Below are 23421 nucleotides of genomic sequence, written 5' to 3' on the forward strand. Positions count from 1 at the left end.
GCACTGAGCGAATTGGTCCCCTGGCTCAGCCTTGGTTTAGCCATTGGGCCGAGCTTTGCGTCTGGCTTACTTGTTGGGATAGGAGTCACTTAGGATCTGGAGACTGAGATTCCAAATTAAAGCTGGCCTCGGGCCAGGTGACCTTTTCTTTGTAAGTTTCTTCAGGGGTGGGGGAGTTGGGGGGAGGTCTGGGATCTGCTGGGTGTTGTGGGGGGGGGGGAGTGAGGAAAGGAGGGGGTTGGAAGAGAGTAAAGGGCTGTTGTTAAACAGTTTCTTACCGTAAGAGGGAGTTCAGACCTAGATCTTTCCAGTTAATCACACAACAAACTTAGCTCATCGCAATAAAAGCAGCCCAGAGCCGACTGGATCTTTTAGGCACTGACTCCGAACAGGATTCTTTTTTCACCCGTGCATCTCCCATCTCCGGTAGGATCCGCCAGCAAGTCCGTGGCAGCATGTGGGTGACCAAACTTCTGCCAGTGCTCTTGCTGCAGCACGTCCTCCTACACCTCCTTCTGCTCCCCATCGCCGTCCCCTATGCAGGTTAGTCTCTTCTGCGTCCTTATTCCCTGGGCTCTGCACTTTTCCTTCTGCCTGACACGCTCTACTCTTCCTAGCATCCTGGGTGTAACTCCATGTGTGGCAAGGTTTGTTTGTTTGTTTTTTTCACAACCTCTCTCCTAGATTTCTTTGGACATTTGTCTGCGTGAAAAAGCCTTGCAAAATGATTACTAGCATCCACTCGGGGACTCCTCTTCCCCTCATCCTCCCTAACCCCAGCCCAGCCCTAACTCATGAGCCAAGTAGTCCAGAATGATGGGACAGCGATGAAGTGCTATCTGGAACTTTGTTCCTTCTGGACAAACTTGAAGCTGAAAGAGTCTGAAGAGGGGGGAACGTGATGGTCCCATAGGACCATTTTCTACCACCATCCACTCCCTGCCAGGGGACCATTCAGTCCTTCAGGTCCAGATTAGGATGTGGTACAGGTTTTCATTTAAAGGAGACAAGATTCAAGTCTGAGCATGTGCATGTGATAAAAATGAAAGAGAAAGCTGGTTCTTCGAAGCTTTCCAAACGAGGGATGGATGACTGCCCTTTTAAAACTGCACTACAGAGGAGGCAAAGAAAAAAAAAAAAGCGTGGGATAGAACGCTGCAGAACTGGTCCTGGCATTTCCCACTTTTTGCCTTGAACTGGCAGGTTGGGGACAAGACGCCTGAGCATTCAGGCTGCCCGGTTGCTGGTTTGGGAAGTTTTCTCTTACTATCAGAACCAGAGGAAACATCTGTATTTGGTTGTGTTGTCAATGTAGTGGCTGGGCTGGGGTGCCATGAGGAGAAGGCATTGAATGTCATGAGTAGGCACAGGAGAACAAAGAGTGAAACAAACGTTCAGATGACAGATCTGGTCGTTATACAAAACAAAACAAAAACAGAACTGGCTGCCTTTTTTTTTTTTGAGACAAGTTAAATATGAAATTTAGCACATCTCTGATCTAGCTTCCGATGTAAGGCATCAAGCATTTACTGAATGATAAGGAAAGGCATTCACCCTTCTGATTTTCTTCTGTATGAGGAAGTGACCTTTTGCAAAAAATGACAGTTTTGGGTCAGGTAGGAAAAGGTAATTCAAATCAAGCAGTGTACCATGGTTTGAGAACGATCATGTTAAAATGGACTTATATTTTTAGTTTGGGGATTTTGAAAATGAGTGGAAATCAAGCAATTTTTTTTGACAATTTTCTATTTTAACGATTAAAATGTTACTATTCTGAAATAGAATATTGTCACCTGAAATCATCAGTGGTAAGGCAGAGAGAGAATAGTGTGGAAATTTCAAACAGTGAATCTATCATAGACAATGGCTATTTTGTATTTGGCATGCATTTAGGAGCTTTGGCAGGAGATATACATTTGTAATTACATCTTACTTTGGCTAATGTTGAAATGACTGCGTTTCCTGAATGTAAGGAGAAAGCAGCCCAAGTGTGTGCTGGCAGTTGTGGAGAGGCCATTGGGGAATTACAGCTGTAGGTTATGAATAATTCTTAAAGTGGATAGTACTAAAATAGTCATCAAAGGAGACTTTATCTTTGTATGGGTGACAAGTTTATTCTGATAGGTTAAAAATAATCTTTCAAATGGGAAATACAGATTGTCTTCCTAGAATGTTCTGTTTTGCAAATGTAATATTGTTTGTTATTCCTTGCTCTGGTTATCCTTAACAAAAGTAGATGCTATATTGACAAGCAGTTGTGAATGGAATGCAATATTATTTTTTAATCTTCAGAAATACTTCATATGCTTTCATTCTTATGGGAGTTAAAGGATTTTTTGTTGTTGTTTATTTGCATTTGCAGCTGTGGGGCTTGAACTTGGGGCCTGGGAGCTGTCCCTGAGCACTTATGCTCAAAGTTTGTGCTCTACCACTTTGAGCCACAGCTCCACTTCTGGGTTTTGGGGTTGTTAATTGGAGATAAGAGCCACACAGGGACTTTTCAGCCTGGGATGACTTTGAACTGTAATTCTCTGCCAGGATTACAGGTGTGAGCTACCAGGACCAGGCCACTTACATGAGTTTTTACTTAGACTTCTTTATCTACCCCACTGGAAACAAACTTTCTATCCAAGAAGAAGGTGGAGGAGTAGAAGGAGGAGGAGGCAGAGGAAGAGGAGGACATGGTTGAGGAGGAAGAAGAAGAGAAGGGGAGGAGGAGGAGGAAGTGAGAGGGAGAGGGAGAGGGAGAAGGACAATTATTAAATAATCACTTAGTGTCCAAAAGTCTTCAGGGAATATAAAGCTAAACAAAGGAACATAGGTTTACTCAGCATTGTTACCTTTCTTAGGTAAGGGATTGAACTGAGTTTCCTACTGAGTCTATGTGAAGGAAATAGGTGATTCTTTTATTCTTTAATTTGCATGGAAGTGAGCCTCCGTAAAACAAATTTAAATTTACTTTTCTAAGTAAACAAGCAAAGACACTCCTCTAAGTTAGAAATAGCATGTATGAACATTGATACCTAATTTGGAGAATCAAACAGGGTTTAGGAAGTGTTTAGTGTTAGTGTCAGACATGTTAAGTAGGATGATAGCCTAAGTATGGTTCCTATGTAATGGTACCTAAGTCAGGAGAACACAAGTGGCCAAATGTGTAGAGGTGAAGAATTTTAAGTTTCCCCAGAAAGACTTCTTTCTACACTGCATGTAACCTTCATCATTTGGAGCTTATGGCTATGAACTGAAAAAGTAACATGAGATAGAATGGACAGCAGTGAATGTCATGATGGGCCAGTGTTTATCTACAGTGAATGTGGAAGGCCAGCAGCTGAAGGTTTTTCAGTGATAAGATACTTGATTGCTACTTCAATAACATTGCTTCAGTTGCCATAGGTAGGGAGAGCAGTAGTCAGTGAAAGCAATGCCCAGGATAGTGCTTCTGTAACAATTAAGCACAAGGAAACAAGGAAAAGGAAACTCTTAACATTACATTTATCATTTGAGGAATCTGTTTGACAAATACTAGCATTTTATTCATTCTCTTTCTTCTTGAGGTTATATTTATAGCATGGCTATCTTCTCAAAAAAGAGGTGGGGGACCAATGAGTATAGAGTGAAATCTGAGTCCAGAAAATAGCATTGTTAATCTGGACTTTTCTTTGTTATCTTTGTTTCCTACAAGTTTAAAATGTGCCTTCTCAACCATTCCTTCCATTGATTATTTTAAATTCTTTCATCTTAATATCTTGCCAGTTTGAACTGTTAATCACTAATCAGTGGATAGCTTTCTCAGTTATGTGGAGTCAGATTCCTGCTTTCTTTCCACACAGTGCAAATCCTTTCCTTGCAAGGTTTCCCTTTGAAGTCAATGGTTCGTCCACACAGAAGAAAATATATGAGGTATTGAGAGAAATGAGTGTGAGACCCTACGACTAGAGGGAGAAATGTGTCTTTCTACAAGCACCTTGATATATATGACCCTGCTTTCTGTTTGTAGGTTTATGCTAGGAGGCTGATTTCTTTTCTGAAGTAAGGATTTCAGATTCTTCAAGAAATATTTTTCCCATATAGGGAAAAGGAAGAAGAAAAAAGAAAGGAATTGTAATTTTAAATACAAGAAAGCATGACAAATCTATAATGATCTCTCACCCTTTGATTTCATTTCAATATTTTGTTTATAAACTTCAACCAACAGACATACACATTAAAAAATAATAGAGAAAAATCAGATCCAAAGATATTTCTGGGTTTCTTCCCAAATTAAGTTTGGTTTTTAGCTGTTTTCAGTAAAACAAGCATCAGTTGTTAATACATATGGAAGAAAAAGTGGAAACTATTTTCAGCTGAAGAATTTTATTTTCAGATGCTGTTTTGAATGACTTCTGTTTTGAATGTTTCTCTAATTGACTAAGTAATTAATTTTATAGATGCATGGATTACATGACATATAGGTCATTACATCATATGTTTGAGTAGTTGTAGTTAGTGGCCTGGTATAAATGACTGACTTGTAAGGGAAAGCTCATGTGTCATGAGAAACTAAGAGGGAGGAGGAAATCTTGGCCTGTGGTTCTGATTGTTCCTGATCATCATTGTATTATCAGTTAAGTCTTTCATTTCTACCTGTCATGGAACATATGGAAATCTCAGATTTATGTAGTTATGTATTTGTTTATTTGCTTTGATCTTTAGTGATGAAAATCTGGCCAATGAGGCCAATGAGTAGAGTAAGCTCTTTTTATGAAATAGGAACAGAATATTAAAACTTTTCAATAGAACATTTGAGGGTCTAAAAGGCCCACCACCACACAGAGAAGTCCTACTCTGCAGAGTAGGATTTGATGCTTACCTTAAGATTGAGAAGAGAAACCAGAGCACTGACTGGGGATTCTAATTAATAGTGACTGAAAATACATTAGAAACTTAATGTTTAGCTTACACTGTTTGAGACTGTTTCTTTTGAGTGTACGAATTGAGTCTTGGAATTTGAACTGAGGGCCTGGGCACTGTCCTAGAACTTTATGTTCAAGGCTAGAATTCTATCACTAGGGCCACAGCTCCATTTCTGACATTTTAGTGTTTAATTGAAGATAAGAGTCTTACCAACTTACCTGCTAAGGCTGAATTTGAACCATGATCCTCACATTATAAACTTTTCAGACTTAGCTAGGATTACAAGCATGATTTCCACCAGAGCCAATTTATGATAATGCTGTAAAATATTCCAGGGCACAAAAAAATAGGGAATGAGGTTTAAAGGAAGGATCAACTTATAAATGGAAAATTTGATTTAAGACTTCTGTGACCCAAACCCAAACTTACAAGAATAATCCTTTCTTTGCTTAAAAAGATTTCAGCTTCTTCTCTTATGTTACTTGAAGGACAAAATTTCAAAAACAAAGCTTAAAATTCAAAATACTTTTAACATTTTACTGAAACTGAGTTGTAAGTATTAGCATAATGCTTATAGTCTATGTAACCCTCTTGATTCACCATTATCAAGATAACTTATTTGGTAGGTTAATTGCTATATTAACATTTCAGGTTATTACAACACAATCATTTGACATGTTAGTAAGAAAGTCAGAATTATCTTCTGCTTGCCAACATTATACAAGGGATTTGGCCCATACTCATTAAATAATAGGTTGATAGGTTATTCACTTGGTTTAATTTCTATATTATAATACCTTTTAACAATGTCTATTGTATCATAGCCATGCCATTTCATAGGACAACAAGAAGTTAAAACTGAAGGTATCATTCAGAATTAGTGCCAGGCTTTTGGAAACTGTTGGAGTTTTGCAGAGAGTGAGTTAAGAGGACCATATGTGTTCTCTTTATTTATGTGGATTTCAGGTTAGAATAGACATTAATGAGTAGCATCTGCATGTTCAGTAAACCAACTGGAGTCAGTGGTTGCTGGCAAACTTAATGTATGATGCCATTCTTTGTATCTCACTCTGCTAACCATAGTTCCAAATTTTCTGCACAGGAAGTTTTCTCTACTTTTCTTTATTCATCTCAGTGCCTATGAAAACTAAAGTTAGGCAGTCGAGTTTCCAATATAAAGCTATTTGCATTATGTGTTCAAATGATTGACAGGGCAATAGGTACAGTCACTTCTATTACTCTCCTATTATCACTACAATCTAGTAGACATTCTGGTCCATGTTGTGACAATAGTGATTCTTATTAGACTGCAGTGACTTGGGGGCAAAAGAAGTTAAGAACAGAGAAATAAATTCTTAGCACTCTCAAACTGTACATATGACTTTTAGGGTATATTGGTTCTGTCTTTGAGGCTTTTAGTAGGAGGCTTCATACTATCTAGAGATCTTGTACTTTCAGAAAGAAAAATAATATTGCTATATTGAAGGATGAAGTTTTACATACATTTGATTTATAACATTTGGCTTGATCTCAAGACAAACAGTTCAGTGATACTAAGAAATATTTCTATCAAGAACAGAAAACATATAGTGAATGAGAAGAAAAGAAGGACTAAACTTTGCATAGTATGTAACACTAGAGAACAAGTTAGATACATTTGTCCACTGCAGTAGCATTTCCACTGAGAAGTTTCTTATTGGCTTTTTTTAAAGTTATTTTATTTATTTATTTTTTATTGTTGGGGTAATGTTTAGAGGGGTTACAATTACATTCACCAGGTAGTAGGTGCATTACTTCTCATGTTTTTTTCTCTTCTCGTGTTTTTGTCCCCATTGCCCTCCCCCTTCCCTTCCCTCTCCTTTTTCAAATAAACAAATAAACGTTATACAATATACCAGGTAACAAAGTCAGATACAATAATAATATGAGATTAACCCAAAGAACAACAAAAAAGAAGAGAAATAACATAGTACATTAAGAACAACAATCACCCAAGATAAAGCTCTTGTTTACATATCCTAGAGACCTTTTCATTTAGTCTCATCTTATATGACCATATGTACCTAGGTTTTGAGCTATTGTAAACTTCTGTTAGGAGAATCCTAGATATATACTAATTATTGCAAATGAGGGAACCCATTGAGCCTATGTTCCTTTGGGTCTGGTTTATTTCACTTAATATGATTTTTTCCAAGTCTTCTTACTGGCTTTGGAATTGGCTTATTCAATTATCACTCTAACTTAAATTAAGAACAATTGTAGAAGAACATGAACTGTTTAACTGTAAAGCAAGACATAGTATGCTTCTGGCATTGATATGTGCTTCCATATCATTTGGAAAGTAGAACATTTTGGTGCTGAACTCTGTCCTAATAGTTTGTTTAACAATTATTTTCTTAAGGGTTATTTGTTTACTTCTTTGGGGTGGTCCCTATCCCAATATTTAAATGCATCCTTCACTTGAAAGAATGTAGATAAGTAAATAGACATGGCATGTTATTTGTTTTTCTCTGATAACAGTATTCCTCTTAATCCTATTTCCCATGTCACTGCATCCCAGCCTTTGGAGGTTGAGTATGTTTTCAGATAAAATAGTGACATCGCCCATGTACTATAAGGTTAAGTTTTTTTTCTTTTCTTTATGAGACTTACACACATTTCTTTCTTCTTTATTTTGGTTTTTTTTTTTTAAATAGAGGGACAGAAGAAAAGAAGAAACACACTTCATGAATTCAAAAAGTCAGCCAAGACTACTCTAATCAAGGAAGATCCATTACTGAGGATCAAAACGAAAAAAATGAACACAGCAGATCAGTGTGCCAATAGATGTATTAGGAATAAAGGACTTCCATTCACTTGCAAGTAAGTCACTTCATTGATCTCAGGATAATTTTTCAGCTGTAGCAGGTACATATGATAATGGTGTTTATCTCATTTTTATATTCAGTGTCTTTCACCTTTCACTTAAGCTTGAGTCTAGTTTTAATTATGGTAGAAGACTTAGCTGTCAGTTGTTGGTAATACAGCTGGAGTGAGGGAGACTACAAAAGGTAGATTCCAGTATGCAATGGCTTGAGTTGTGGATTTTTTCATTCATCGTTTAAGTAATTGAACTAGGAAATCTAAAATCAAATCAGACTGACATTTAACTCTTCATTGTAAAACATTGTGTTCAAAGTAAAGATTTACCCCCTTGTAAGAAAAGTAGAAGGATTTTCATAATTAAAATCAAGCCTCAGTCAAAATTCATTGCATCTACTATTGTCTTTAGGGATTTAAATGAAAGGTGTTGAGAGGATTAGATTAAAAACAAAAACAAAACCCAAGGAATTGGTGTCAGCAGTAGGGATGGGTGCTAACTATTCAAAGGGATGTAGGAGGAAGTGCTGATGAAGAGGCCTAAGGGAACTCAGCTGGAGACTTCTGGGCCTTCAGACAGGCCCTAACAGTGACGGAGTGACCTAACACAGATGGAGTAACATAACAGGGAGGAACATTTCTTACTATTTTGCCAACAATCACAGTGGATACAATTTGTAAACTTGCACCTGAAAAGTGACAAGATGATGATAATGTATGATGCTGTTCATAAATACCATTTCCCTCATTAATTTTCTATTCCTCTAGTCTCTATTTCACCCCAGTGTAAAATAAGACTGTACATACTATTCTGTGAATTTCACATTCTGGTTTATTACATTCGGACAATGACACATAAAGGCCACAGTGAGAGGTCTTAATTTAATCTTGCCTGTCTCTGAGAACTAAGTGTTTAAGCCTTCAGGGAAAGGGTTTGGTCAGGGAAGGTCTTCAAGACAGTCAGGCAGAGGGGAAGATTTGTCCTTTCTATTTTTATAGCCAAACTGCCACTTTCAGGGAGATATTTCCTGGCAAGGGGACTGGGAATTGACTTTGCAAGTCTATCCCTAAGATAATTTTGTTTCCTTCCCTGACTTTTGTATGAAAGCTCTAAGATTGTTTTTTTTTTTTTTTTTTTTTTAAAGAAAATACTAGGAAAAGATCATTTCGACCAACATTTCAGTTATATGGATTTATTGGATTGTTCTTTTGCCAACAAAGCATGTTAAACTGTGTTGTCTATTCTTGGGGTTAGAATGAGGCAGCAAATGTACTGGGAAAACCATATTTAACTGTTAATTTTATGTCTGAAAATATCCTCTCCTGGGTTCTCAAGTAAGAAAGGTATTTCTGCCAGTTAGTGGTAGAATTAATTATTTATACTTCATTTTACTTACTAGGAAGATTTTTATTGAATTGAAGATGATGATGATCTTATTAATGTATATTCTATATCTCTTGTATGAAGGCGCATATTTTCATACCATTATCTAGTAGGTCATATTTAGTATCCATGTACATAAAAGTTGTAGTATTACCTATGTATTAGCCAATGTACATCTGCCCAGAAAGGTGAGCTGTTTTCCACCTGTCACTAAACACATTAGTTATTGAGATTAAATGTGAATGTCATGGCATACATACATAAGCCATAAAAACTTTAAATCCAAGGGGCCAGGAGTATTGCCTAGTGGTAGAGTGCTTGCCTAGCATGCATGAAGCCCTGAGTTCGATTCCTTGGTAGCATCCACAGAAAAAAGCCAGAAGTGGAACTGTGGCCCATGTGGTAGAGCACTAGCCTTGAGAAAGCTCAAGGACAATGCCTAGGCCCTGAGTTCAAATCCCAGGACTGGCAAGAAAAAGAAAAAAAGGACTTGTAATTGTAAGAATTGTAAGGTATAGAGTAGCATCTTTTAAAAATTCTTTTTATATGATAAATCAAAATTATAGTCTGTAATATTAATAGTTTTAAAGTAAAAATGTATATGCAAAAACCCTTATTTACAAATTAGTTTAAATAAGCAGTTATTCTTATAGCAATATTTTAATAGCCTTTACTGGTTTTAGCATTTTATAATTTACCAATCAGGAAATTTTATGGTAAAATTTCTAAATATTTGATTTTAAATTTCTCTTTCCTAGGAGATGTCCTAGGGTGATGTGTCATATGTATCTTAGGAAATATCATTTTAAGATTATATTTTATATATATAACATTTGGAAATTAATCACTATATCTCAGATCTAATTAGTTCTATATAATTGAAAACAAAATCTTCCAATCTGCTAGGAAATTTTAAGAAATGATGTAAAGTATTCATAAATAATTCAGGTTTCTTCTTTTATTATTACATGTTAATTTTGCTTGTTGAAGCCTTTATTTTTCTACAAGTTGCTTAGAATAGCAAGAACTTTCTAAAGATCTCATATTTAATATTTTTTTTACAAAAAATTATTGGTTCACTAGTGTTTGGCCATCAAGTTGTAGGTTTGCATATCTTTTGCATTTTATTATGTATATATTTTATTATATATATTATATATATGAATTACAGTAATACATCAGTTTTTATGTTGCCCACCTTGGTAAACCATATGCCCATTCTTTAAAAATAGTTAAATAGTAGTATTCCTTCTTTTCATTCAGATATTTCTTTCAGGGCCTTTGTTTTTGATAAAGCAAGAAAACGATGTCTCTGGTTCCCCTTCAACAGCATGTCAAGTGGAGTGAAAAAAGGGTTTGGCCATGAATTTGACCTCTATGAAAACAAAGGTAAGGGAACCCCCTCTGGTTATTTCTCACACTTTATCTATTGTATGTTGATCTGTTATGAATTTGGTACTTAATTTTTAGTATGATTCTCTAGATTGTAGACCAAAGTCTTCAAATGGATACATTAATCCAGGTTCCACACTCTCTTTTGGCTCTTTTTATTCAAAAAATGTATCTGAGAATTAGAACTTTTGATGTTCATTTTAGTAGGAATTATCTTGCATTATTAGATTATATACATCACATATTATATATGCTACACTATATTATAATACATAATTTAGTTTACTATATATACTATATATTATATAATATATTGCATGCTATGTAATAGATTATGTTATATGTTATATAATATATTATATACAACATATATTATATAACATTATATTGTGGCACATATATATAATGTAATTGTCTCATGTACATGAATATGTAAAACAAAATATTGTGAAACTTAAAAGAGACATTTCATTTAATGTAAACTTTTTAATTTAAAATTGACTTTGAACCTTTTTGTTTCATCATTTTCTTTTAAATTTTCTCTTTATTTTAGCAGATTACAATCACCTTGTATATAACAGCTAACCTATGTTACTTTCAGTGACTCTTTTCTGTAATCACCCATGAAAACTATATTAATATTAAAACCTCTCTATAGACTTTTATTTGTTTGGTTTGGATTATTATGAAATGTGCTATTTTGAAAAATACTACTTGAAGCTTTAGGCAAGAGATTTCAATGTTATTTGAAGTAGTTTACAAGAGTTAATTACTTTCAGATTTGAATGGAATCGTTTTTCTTTTTCTCTTCAATAAATCTAGCATATGTTCTGCATAGCTATAACATATTTCTTTACTTTCTTCCATAGACTACATTAGAAACTGCATCATTGGCAAAGGGGGAAGCTACAAGGGGACAGTGTCTATCACGAAGAGTGGCATCAAGTGTCAGCCTTGGAGTTCTATGATACCTCATGAACACAGGTAAGAACAGCAGGAAGAAAAGAGCATGTAGCCTCTCCTTTCTCAGTGTTAAGGGTCACAAATTAGTAGAGTGCTATAATTCTAGAGTAACATAGCAGACATTGCTGAGTTGTCTAGGAACTTAGTCTCTGAGTTGTAAGAGGCCAGGGGCTTTTATGAATTCATGTTAGTCTATATGAAAAGAAGAATGGATTTATCAATCAAATGTTGCCTCATATTTTCTTAACTCAGATTATAGATCTTGATATTAGAACAAATAATGAAAACTTCATTTAAGACAGGAAGCCTTTTCTTCATTTTGACCTTTGAGGAAGAATGAGGTAGCCAAAGATGCAGGCTTTGATTTAGACTCTGACCAGTAGATGCTAACTGTCCTTTCATCCCTCTGGAACCCAACATTGGCTAAGCCTTAGAATCATCCCACAACACCAAGCAATTAAATCAGAACCTCTAGAAGAAATAGAGTATCTCAGCTTTTTAAAATCCAGAACCATTGTTAAAAGGTCACAACTCAGAGTTATGAGGCTTTTCATTTCATGTCTTGCCTGAAAATGACAGAAAATTCAGTCCTTAGAAGTTTCATGTCTACACTGGAGAGAATTATGCTTATTATAACAGAAAACTACCATTAAAATTTTAGTAAGCACATTCCTAAGATCAGAAGATGGAGAATATTAATCATCAGATAAATATATAATACTTACTAGAGGACTGAATACATTCAGCTTTTCCCAGACTTATTATTTTTACAAATATTTAAAAGAAGAACCATTGTAGTTTTTAAAGGAAATCTCTTCTGGTCAATTAATGCATTGGAAGATTAGTTTACCATGTGCCAAGTACCTTGCTGAGTAGTTTACTAGTTTATTTTAGGCAATACTCACAAAACAGTAGGGGGTAGTTTTATGAGTTCTACTTTATATACATGGTTCAACAGAAACACAGGGAACCTTGGTAGTTTTCAGGATGATGCACAAGTGGGAAGTGGTTTGCCTAGGATGCATTCATAGCTAGTATTTCTCTGTAACCTCTGTTTTCAATAACCCCAGGGCATGAAAACAGTTGGCATGTCAGGAAGACCCATGTGGTGACTCAGTTTTGCAATAGCAAAATGTGATGTCTGTCTTGATGATTATGATTTTCATTCCATATTTAGACATTTCTTGCAAGAGGATGGAGTTAGCTTTAGTAGACAGATAAATCAATTTCCCCCACACCAAGTATGTGTTCTACACCAGGATCAAACCTGTGATCCTGTCTTCATTAATACCAACTAGGCACTATCCAAGCTGAACAACCCCTACAGTATTTCGGTAATAGAAAACAACAATATTTCCTAACAATTATATAGGAATACTTTAGAAATAGTAATCTTTATATTCCTGAATAAATAATATACTTTGTCCCCCTTTTAAAGGTCCTGCATAGTTTAGAAACCTTTTTTAAATTTAAATAAATAGTTCCTTTTTTTATTTGTTTTTTTTTTATTTTTTTATTTTTATTTATTTATTTATTTATTTTTTGCCAGTCCTGGGCTTGAGCTCAGGGCCTGAGCACTGTCCTTGGACTTTCTCAATACTAGAGCTCTACCACTTGAGCCTCAGCACCACTTCTGGCTTTTTGCTATGTATGTGGGGTACCGAGGAATCGAACCCGGGTCTTCATGCATGCTAGGCAAGCACTTTAACCACTAGGCTTAACTCCTGGCCCCTTTTTTTAAATTTTTTTATTCTCAGGTTAATGTCTAGAGGGGTTACAGTTACATTCTAGAGATAGTAGGTGCATTACTTCTCATGTTTTTGTCCCCATTTCCCTCCTCCACTCCTCTCAATCATCTTAAATCAATAGTTCTAAGGTTCTCACAAACAAAAGGCTAGCTTACAAAAGTGTATCCTACCTTAGCCCAGGAGAATACACTAGGATGACATAGTTGAGGTCTTATTCAACCTAAATTCTATATGATTGTAATTCTCTGCTCCAGGAGTACATGTGAAACAGATCTCCCTGGAAATTGGCTTTCCAGTCCAATCAACCAGCTTACCAGTGATAGAGAAGTTTACAGCCAATAGGATAATATTCTGATACTTTTTTTATTCAGTGGGAATAACAGTTTTTCATCAATTAGCAACTTACTGGTGCATCTACATGATAGCTTAAAGATAAATTTCAGGCAAAATGCAAAAAAATGCTTTTTTTCTTGATGAATAATTTATTGTTGACTCCCGAAACTGAAATATTTTACAAGTGGCTTAATGGAAAGATGATGATAGATGGCGAAATTAGTGTAGAAGCTTAACCAGAAAATCAGGTGACCTGATATCTACATCTATATCCTTCATTAACCACCCTGCTTCATTTATGAAGTAGATGATAGAATGGATCAAGTTTCCTATGGATACAGTTTATATTAAAAAGAAAAGAAAGGGCGACTAGCACCCAGATCTAGTTTATATTTCAAAGTACATTTGGATATATCCCAATTTTAAATATTTCTTCACTTATCTCTTAAAGCATTCTTAGCAGAAAGGACATTGAACTAAAATTAATATATGTGTGAATGACATGAAAAGTGAAGAGTTAGGCTACATTTCTTGGCCAAGTATGGGATGTTGAAGAAATTCTTAGGACATTTTGGGACACCAAAGAAATCCAGTTAATTTGGGTAGAAGTTCAAATATACCAAGGAATTAAGAGAAGACTATAATTGCTGTCTCATTTCCCTCATGGGAGTGAATTGAACAAAAAATTTCTTTTGGTCTTTTGGATATATCTAATTTTATTTTCTATTTTATCTCTTTTCAGTCTACATTTTCTTACTAAATTATTGGCTGAAAAATTCGCCATTTCTGTGTGTGTGTGTGTGTGTGTGTGTGTGTGTGTGTGTGTGTAAGAAAGAGAATTCTTCTCTGCTTTCTCCCTCCACTTTGTATGTGGTAAAATAGTTCTCTCTAAAATTGAACATAATGAACATATGAGAATACAACATGTATTAAACAATATATAAATATTTAGTTTCAAAGTAAACAATATATAAATAACATTTCTGTGTTGTTATATCTTGTTTAATCTAATCATCCTTTGTAAGTGAAGAAATTATAAACTGGTAAATTAATTTTCTAAAGATATATGTTCAGTACCAGGCAGGTGGTCAGATGATATTTGAGGCAACAATATGCATTTTATGATGAACCACTACTATGTCTGTCTGTCTTTCTGTCTCCCTCTCATATATATACATATATTTATATAGACATGTATCCATACATAATATACCATTACAGGAGAATTTTCTTTAAAAAACTTGGCTGTTACTTCAGAGAAATATAATTTTAAAAAGTGAATATTTTATACAAACTGAAAGCATGTCAAAAACGAAAGAAAGTAAACTTTAGGCAATGTCAAAACCAAAAAACACACTAAAACATTCCAGAATGATGGGACTAAAATGTAGACAGAATATAAATGGCTCTATTCTTGAAAATTAGTTAGCATTATGAACTGTGAAATTTATTGATTTTTAATTAGATTACAGCTTTTGTCAGTCACATGGCCAAATGTTTTATTTTCATTTCACATACTTGAAATGTTAGTAAAAGAAGGATATAACTCTCTACCTAATGACTCTTTGGAGTTGCACAATGTTTATATTTAGTTTGGTTCCTTAAAAATGTTTAGCTAGTAATAAATCCTTTAGAGTGGACTTTTTGACCACTAATTTATACTTCCTGAACATGCAACTCTAGGGTACAATGATGACCAATTGCAAGCATCTCATTTCAAAATATTCCTTAGTAACTGACGAATGCTTGTGCTTATTCTGTGTTGCAACATTTATAATGTGATATTTTTTCAAATTTCTCTTTTCTCTGTTTCTTGTTGATTGTATTTATTTATAAGTTACAGTGTGAGGTTTTGATTCATGTATGTTAGCAGCTCAGGGTAATTAATTAGCAGACATATTTTTTTAAACTGAAAGGCTTATAAAATAGGATTATATTTATGGAGACATTTTAGCTATCGGACTTGTAATGCTTGTAGAACTCTGGTCTAAGTAAAAGAGACATAAATTGCTTTAGCAAAATCTAAATACTGAGAGTAGAACTGGTTTTCACAGAACTAGTTTTTTTTTTTATTTTTTATTTTATTTATTTATTTTTTTATGGGTCATGAGGCTTGAACTTGGGGCCTGGGTGCTGTCCCTAGGCTCTTCAGCTCTTCACAGAGCTTTTTATTGGTCGTATGTTTTTTTGTAATTTTTGTGTGTAGCCATGTATTTATTCCTCATTGGGTCCAATACTATAAGCAATACAAAATATAATTGGCATGACCTGTTTTGATGTGATGGAATATTGTATGCAGGTTTAGCACTAAGACATTTGACATTTCATGTGAAGATGATGTATTGAAGTTACTACTGCACTTAAGGTGTGACTGACTAGTTTGAACTAAGACTGAGAACACCAAACTCCAAACACTCTAAATATTAAGAGGCCTTTCTTTTCTTTTTTTTTTTTGGAAGATATTTTATTTTATTAAATTTTATTTTATTGTCGGTGATGTATAGAGAGATTAGTTACATTTGTAAGGTAGTAAGGACATTATTTCTTGAATATTGTTACCCCTTCCCATATTTTTCTCCCACTTTCCCTTCCCTGACCCTCTGGATGATATTTTACAAATGAAACTGGCAGCTGGGTGCGGAGGCTCACTCCTATAATCTTAGCTACTCAAGAGGCTAAGATCTGAGGATCTCGGTTCAAGACCAGCCCAAGCACTAAAGTCTGTGTGATTCTTATCTCCAATTCATCACTAGAAACAGGAAGTGGGAGCTGTGGCTCAAGGGGTAGGCCAGTAGCCTTGAGCTGTAAAGCTCAGGGATAGGACCCAGGTCCAGAGTTCAAGCCCCACAATGGGGGAGCTTTCTTTTCTTGTGTTTGCATTTGGGACCCCATGTTTACTAGGTAAGAGCTCCACCTCTAGAGCCCTGCACCCAGACCTTTTTACTTTGGCTTCTTTTATAGATTGGGTCTCATATTATCAGGGCAGATTTTACATCTTGGTCTTCTGTTTCTGTCTCATGTATAGCTAGGATTATATGCTGCATAGCTCAATTGTGTTTTGGTTGTGTGTGTGTGTGTGTGTGTGTGTGTGTGTGTGTGTGTGTGTGTGTGTGTGTGTTAGCCAATTTTTTCTTTTGTTGAACTGGTCTTGAACTGTGATTGTCCTATCTTTACTTCCAAGGAATTGGAATTTCCAGCACGCATCAGCATGCCTGGATTTATTGTCAGATGTTTTGGAGAGAATAAGTAATTCTTTTCTTAAAGATATACAAGTGGTATACATTTAATCATAAGTAACATTTGCTATGTACCAATTAGTCTTTGAACTACTTACAGCTACCTTGTAAGGTATAAGATTTTGCCAGCTATTGCTATATTGATTTTAATAGCATTACTTGCTGGGGTTTCATAGTTGGTAAGAGAAAGCTGAAATTGGAGTTAAATTTTATTCTGAATTGTTTATGTATAAAATACCATTAATCTGTTATTCACTAGTGCTGAATCAAAGAGAGGCTTTTCTTCATAAGAAAAGCAGTGAAGAAGCAGGTAATAACTTAGATAACTTATGCTACAATATCTCTAAGTTTATTGATATGATTTTTCAGTTCCCTCCTAAGTGACCTTGCCAAATGTATTCTACTTTGGAATAGAATACAGAAGTTGTGTGATAATCCTATACCAAGCAAATTCTTCATATTGAGTATGAAAGTTTGATTAGGTAAATGTAAATATAACTCAAATATTTTCAAGATTGCATGGAAATTACAGAATCTAAGTTAAAATTTATGGAAGTATATGAGAAAGATTAGTTTCCTATATTCACCAAAAAATGTATCTACTAATTAATAAGATAAATGGGCCCCAAATAAAGTTGCATGCTCTTATACTGTAATGATTATCATTTTAAAACTAGCTTTTTGCCTTCGAGCTATCGGGGTAAAGACCTACAGGAAAACTACTGTCGGAATCCTCGAGGGGAAGAAGGGGGACCGTGGTGTTTCACAAGCAATCCAGAGGTACGCTACGAAGTCTGTGACATTCCTCAGTGTTCAGAAGGTAAATGAACATGGCTGCCGAGTGAGGCAACTCGTTCCCCTTGTGTGTAGCACTGTACTCATGTGAAAAGTTAACAGTAATGAACCCACTACAATAAAACACGCTGTTCCTTCAAATTCAACCATAAGCCATTATTCATAAAGCATCCTCACACCACAGTTTACAAATTTCCTGAGGATCACCAATCTAATGCAAAATAGTAGTGTGATGATGAGTTTGAATTTCAACATGAGCCTGAGGCATCTGTTTGAAGAGAGTAACTGTGAGTTTACTTACTTCCTGGCATTCCCAGAGTTCACCTACCTCAGACGTTTGCTCTTGTAGATAGAAAGAGCTAAATGAAATTAGCTCTTTATTCAAAATTCCAATGACTATACTTATACAGTGTCGACTTCTGTAGACATTTGGTCAAAACAATTCTTGTGTGTTAAGACCAATCTGTGTAATCCAGGACAGAACACTGCAGGTATTTTGATGAAAATGTGACCCAGTCACATTTGACACATAGATTGGAGCTGAGTGTCATTCAAAATAGTCCTGAAGAGACCGAAGCTGTCTTTGAAGGGAGTGGCTTCCATCCATGTCTGTATTCTTATCTCTTCACACAGGACAAAAAAGTCACTGTGGGTACTTCAGCAGTAGAAAACTAAGTGGCGAACAAGTATCCCTTATTAACATTGCATAAGGGTTTGATTTTTCTTAGTCATCTATCTACTGAATCGGTTTTTACTTCCCTCAACATTCCTAAAATTTCCCCAATCCAAATGAAAATTAGATTAAATTATTTTAAGAAATCTATCAGGATTTTGATTTGCTTCGGGATAGGAATGGGAAATTGTGAGTGCTGTCTGATTTTTCTAATTAATTAATGAAAAAAAATTAAAAATATATCCTCAATGAACATCCACTTAATATAATACTGATTTTATCACTTTACCAGTAAAGGCCATTGTTAGCAAATTGTCACAGCAAAGCTGGATTATGTGTTTTTCTATTGTTATTTAATTTAAAAACCTTCATGTGCACAAGTCATTTCGGTCTTGGTTTGTAAATTCTTACTTTCCATTCTGTGTCACATTCTATTCCTTATTCATTGTTTTCTTTTCCTTTAAAATAATAAACTCATTATGATAACATAATGAATAAGTCTGTTTTGTATGAATAAGCCTCTAGTTAATATTTGTCTTCAGTTTGTACCTTGAAGAAAATCTACTTTTAGGAAAATCTCCAGCATTCATTTTCTGAAAGCACAAAGAAGTAATTTTAAACTTTGTTTTAAATTAAACTATGCTTATTAGGATGAACTTCTCTGGCATTAAATTATCAAAGAGAAATTTAAGGTGACCAAAGCTCCCTTGGAAGAGGACAATGCTTATTAGGATTAAAAACCCACAAGACGTTCTGCTTCCTGGGCCCTAGCTGGCAGATTCACTCTTTCTGGACTAGAGGAGAAGGGGCCTTTGGTAGGAGAGGTGAACTAATACCTGCCCTGAAGACAAAACATGTGTCAAGGAATGTAAGGTAAACTGCTAAAAATCAACAATGTTTTAGCAGAATTTTAATGAAAAGTATCCGATCTAAACAGTATTGGTAGTACATTCATAGAGGAATAAAAATGAGCTACTTACAAAAAACTAAGAATTATTACAGATATGATGTCAATGCCTAATAGCATATATACAAAAGTTAGTCAACTCAACACCCAGATTATGTAAATAGTATAATGTATGAATGGGTCACCTCTATCTATGAATACTAATTTAGCAAATAGCACATCTCTAAGTGTGCATCATTAGGCATGAAATACTAATGATCAAATCATTTTGTATATTTAAAATTAAATTTGATCACAAGCAAAATTCCTGTGATCAAACTTTACAGAGCTGACATTTTAAAAAAGAAACATAGAGTAGACTATGTATTCAGAAATTTCTGTAACAATATTTGGCAATTGATAGAATGAAATTTGTTTAGAATTTGGTTTGTATTTATATTCTATCTGATATACAAAGATTAATCTTATTTTCTAATAATTAAAAATTTTGAAGTGGATTAGTCATTGCAAAAGGAACTGAAAGATCTTAGACACATTTAGAAATTTTAGAACAAATTCAAGAAGCAAATTATACAACATTTAACAATAGTTAACATATTGTGTTCTCAAAGAATAATGATACTGGTTAAGAAGTGTTCTCAGAACAAAAATGACTATATGAGCTAAAACACATTCATCTTTAGCTAAATTTTGCCAATCTACAATGTGTATATACTTTAAAACACTATACTGTACTTGATAAAATACATGTACATTTTATTTCAACTCAAGGAAGGCACCTTCTTATACAATAAGGCAAAAAAAATACTATTAACAATGCTTGATTTGTTCCTAAAACCTGAGATATAGAAAAATCTAAATTTCTTGCTTTAGCATTTTAGGCTTAAAATAATCATTGTAATTGGAGCAGGTGTCAATTTTAATGATTGCTAAGTAGTCACATAAATAGATTCTAATTAAGTCATAACCATTATTTTTAAATACATTATATTTAAATACCAAATAATACTGTCATTTCAATGTAAAATCATATACAATATGTGGAAAAAGACTTTTAAAAACAAAGATTTACACAAAACTTTTATATAAATGTGGATTGATGAAACTGGTCATACTTTAATCACACAGTTTTGCTGAATGAATTGGCTGTTGGATTTTCCTAAGAGATTATCTTTACCAGAATAAAATGAACAATGACTTGACATAGATTCAAATCTTTTAAGTAATCTACTTTAGTATGAAAACTCACATTCTATGTGGATATACTTGAGAATAGTACATAATTTTTTTGTTCACTTGCTTAGCATGATAAAAATTGTTCAATGAATACTTGTATTCTACTTTGTATGTTTTATTGAGTTTTCTCCTATTAAGTGAGAATTATGTTTAGAATATTATACTCATGAAACTCTTATTCAGTTTCATTTTACATGATAGAGAATAATATCTTTGTTTTGTGAAGTGAATAACTTATTGCAAAAGTTGAGTTATGCAAGAACAAACAGCCCAAAGGAATAACTTTTTAGAAGTTGGACTTGATTTCCACCTATACTTGTTTGATTTTTTTGCCAGTCCTGAGCCTTGAACTCAAGGCCTGAGCACTGTCCTTGGGCTTCTCAAGGCTAGACCTCTACCACTTGAGCAACAGCATCACTTCTGGCTTTTTCTACGTGTGTGGTACTGAGGAATCAAACCCAGGTCTTCCTGCATGCTAGGCAAGCACTCTGCCACTAGGCTAAATTCCCAGCCCTACTTGTCTGATTTTTATCTGGAAAAAGAGAAGATTTAGAATTCCTGAAGTTTGAGAAGTGAGTTTAAAATTTGATCCTCTTGAGGCAATTCTTTTTTGTAACCATCAGACTTTGATTGAATGATAACACAGTAAATTTCTCAGATATTTACCTTGTATAAGCTGCCCAATCAAAATGTTTTTCCATGGTGTCTTTTATTCTTCTATAAGAGAGGAATATATTCTTGTAAGAAAGTAGAGGTAAATGCAACATTTTTTTAAACAAGGAAACCGTCTTCATAAAACCACATTATCTGTCTGTCTGGTTAGGATTTGTAGAAGCTTAAGTATGTACAAAAGTAAACTTTTTGGTAACGGAATGAACTGTAGACTATTTTTCTCAAGCCCTGTCTCCTAGACATAGGCTTAATGTACTCTGTTTTAGGTAAGTTCCTAACAATGTACATAAAAGCCTTATTTACTTCACTATGCTTTTCAAACAGTATATTAAATGTGAAAGGTATAGGATAAATAATATAAGAAGGTATAGCTATAATGTTTTAACATTTCAGATTCATCACAAAATATGTCTATTCCAATTACAAGTTTTCATTTGTTTTCCAAATCTAACATTCCTCTTAACTTGTATTTCTTTATTTTTATCATGTCAGCACAAAATTTTAATTGTATGTTTTTTCCTCTTATACTTCAACGCTATGTACTGTCAAGTTCCAAGTAAAATCCAATCTCTCCTAAAGGGTGATTAGTACCAAAGACCATTTTAGAATCAATCACAGTATCTGAAAATATGCCATGCACGGTGAGATCCAGTCACTTAACAATATCAGCATCTTCTGTGAGCTTTTATATCAATGCCCTTGACCATGCCAACACAGTCAAAATATAGCATTGAACTAGATTTAAAGGTGCTATTTATGTATATTATGTTCTTTATGGAAAGTAGGATTTCATTTGTGTCGTTATTTTTCTCTTTCCTTAAAGTTATTGCACATTTGTAAGTATAAGGAAAAATGTTTTAGAATAATGTCCATAGGACTGTTCCCCCAAAATAAATATATTCACTCTCATTAAAAATAGATATATTGCTATAAATTATTATTTTTGTGAGAATAATAGTAAACATGTTCTGAATCTTGAGTCAGTCCCCTATCAGAGTAGAGACTGGACATTTGTAGTTTATTGTAGCCTGGCATTCAATACAAACAAACAAAGCACCACAATAAATACTACAGTATTTGCATTAAAGATATAAAATCTTGCATTCTTTGTTCTTAATATGAAATTAAACTAAATAAAGGTGAGAGACACTCAAATGGAAAGCTGAAATGTGATGATTCATAACCTGCAAGTGACCTTGACCAGCCTGAGGGTTTTAGCCAATATGTTCTTAGATTTCCCTCATTTACAGTGAGGTATTTAACAATTGTGTAGTGGAGATGCAGTATCAAAGAAGGGAAAGCTGACTTAGTTCATGAATTAACCCACATGAAGGAAAGTAGATGTATCAAACAAGTAGGTGAATGAATGAATGGATCAGATCTTTCAGAAAGTTAATCCTTATGTCTTGTTACACTGCATTATAAAAATAAATTTTCAGGAGAGAGGGTTTTAATATACTCTACAAAATTGTTACAAATATTAGGAAAAATTCCAGTGAATATCTTTCCACACTTCATCTAAAGTTAAATGATCAGTAATCACAAGATACAAATGACGTGTTTGAGGAAATTTGCCGGATTCCTACGAAAGCCAAGCAATGATTTATTCCACAGGATGCTTGCTGTGCTACAAATCAACCTTCTGTTTGAGATGTCTCATTTTCAGCTAGTTGGTATGATACAGAGTTTTCAGTGTGACCCAAGAGAACAGCCAGAAGAGAATAATTAGTTAAGTCACAGAATCATCAGTAAGATCCTGCCTTATTAGATCAGCTTATACATTTTTTAAGGAATGGGTACACGGAGTTCAATAGCAGGTCATCTTCTATGCTAAGGTAGGTAAGAATATAAGCTTGTCCTGTCTTCTCAACTAACAGAATGAATGCTCACTAACAGAATGCAATTGAAATTTCTTTTTGAAACATAGTTGTGTCCTTTGAATCATACGAGATTTTCAGTTTTTGAAGTTGCTTAGCTTAAAAATCAATTCTTAATTATGGAACATGATATGTACTCAATTGATATTATATAACCTAAATTGTTAAGAGGAGTTCGAAAGAAATCACTGTGCTGACAATTGTGGCACTGAGATGTTTTTCCATTTTGACCAACAATGGAAAAGTCACCAAAAAATCATTGTATATTTCCAGTTTCCATGTGTCTTTTGTACAGTTCTTGAAAAATTATGTAGCAATCATTTTGTCCTCAATAGTACACCTTTGACAGTAAATTCCCCCTTAAATGCTACAATGCATTGTATAGGATGCATTGTATGCTCTTATTTGTGAGATTTCACCCCATTAGGATGATACGTAGGGTTTCCTAACAAT

The 23421-nt window shown here is 34.4% G+C and overlaps 1 protein-coding gene across 2 annotated transcripts in view; it reads left to right on the forward strand.

The window, feature by feature from the left end:
* Nucleotides 1–295: 295 nt before the first annotated feature.
* Hgf (hepatocyte growth factor) overlaps nt 296–23421 on the forward strand; it is a 66222-nt gene continuing 43096 nt past the window's right edge. The window contains exons 1-5 of one of the 2 annotated variants that reach the window (XM_090332897.1): nt 296–543; nt 7590–7755; nt 10413–10525; nt 11398–11512; nt 17486–17628. In XM_090332897.1, the coding sequence (XP_090189023.1) occupies nt 456–543; nt 7590–7755; nt 10413–10525; nt 11398–11512; nt 17486–17628 (625 nt within the window). In that variant the 5' untranslated portion in view covers nt 296–455. The remainder of the gene's footprint in view (nt 544–7589; nt 7756–10412; nt 10526–11397; nt 11513–17485; nt 17629–23421) is intronic. The other variant, XM_090332898.1, reaches the window with a different exon arrangement.

Source organism: Megascapheus bottae, chromosome 5, assembly GCF_031878675.1.
Source record: "Megascapheus bottae isolate mThoBot1 chromosome 5, mThoBot2.hap1, whole genome shotgun sequence".
NCBI lineage: Eukaryota > Metazoa > Chordata > Mammalia > Rodentia > Geomyidae > Megascapheus > Megascapheus bottae.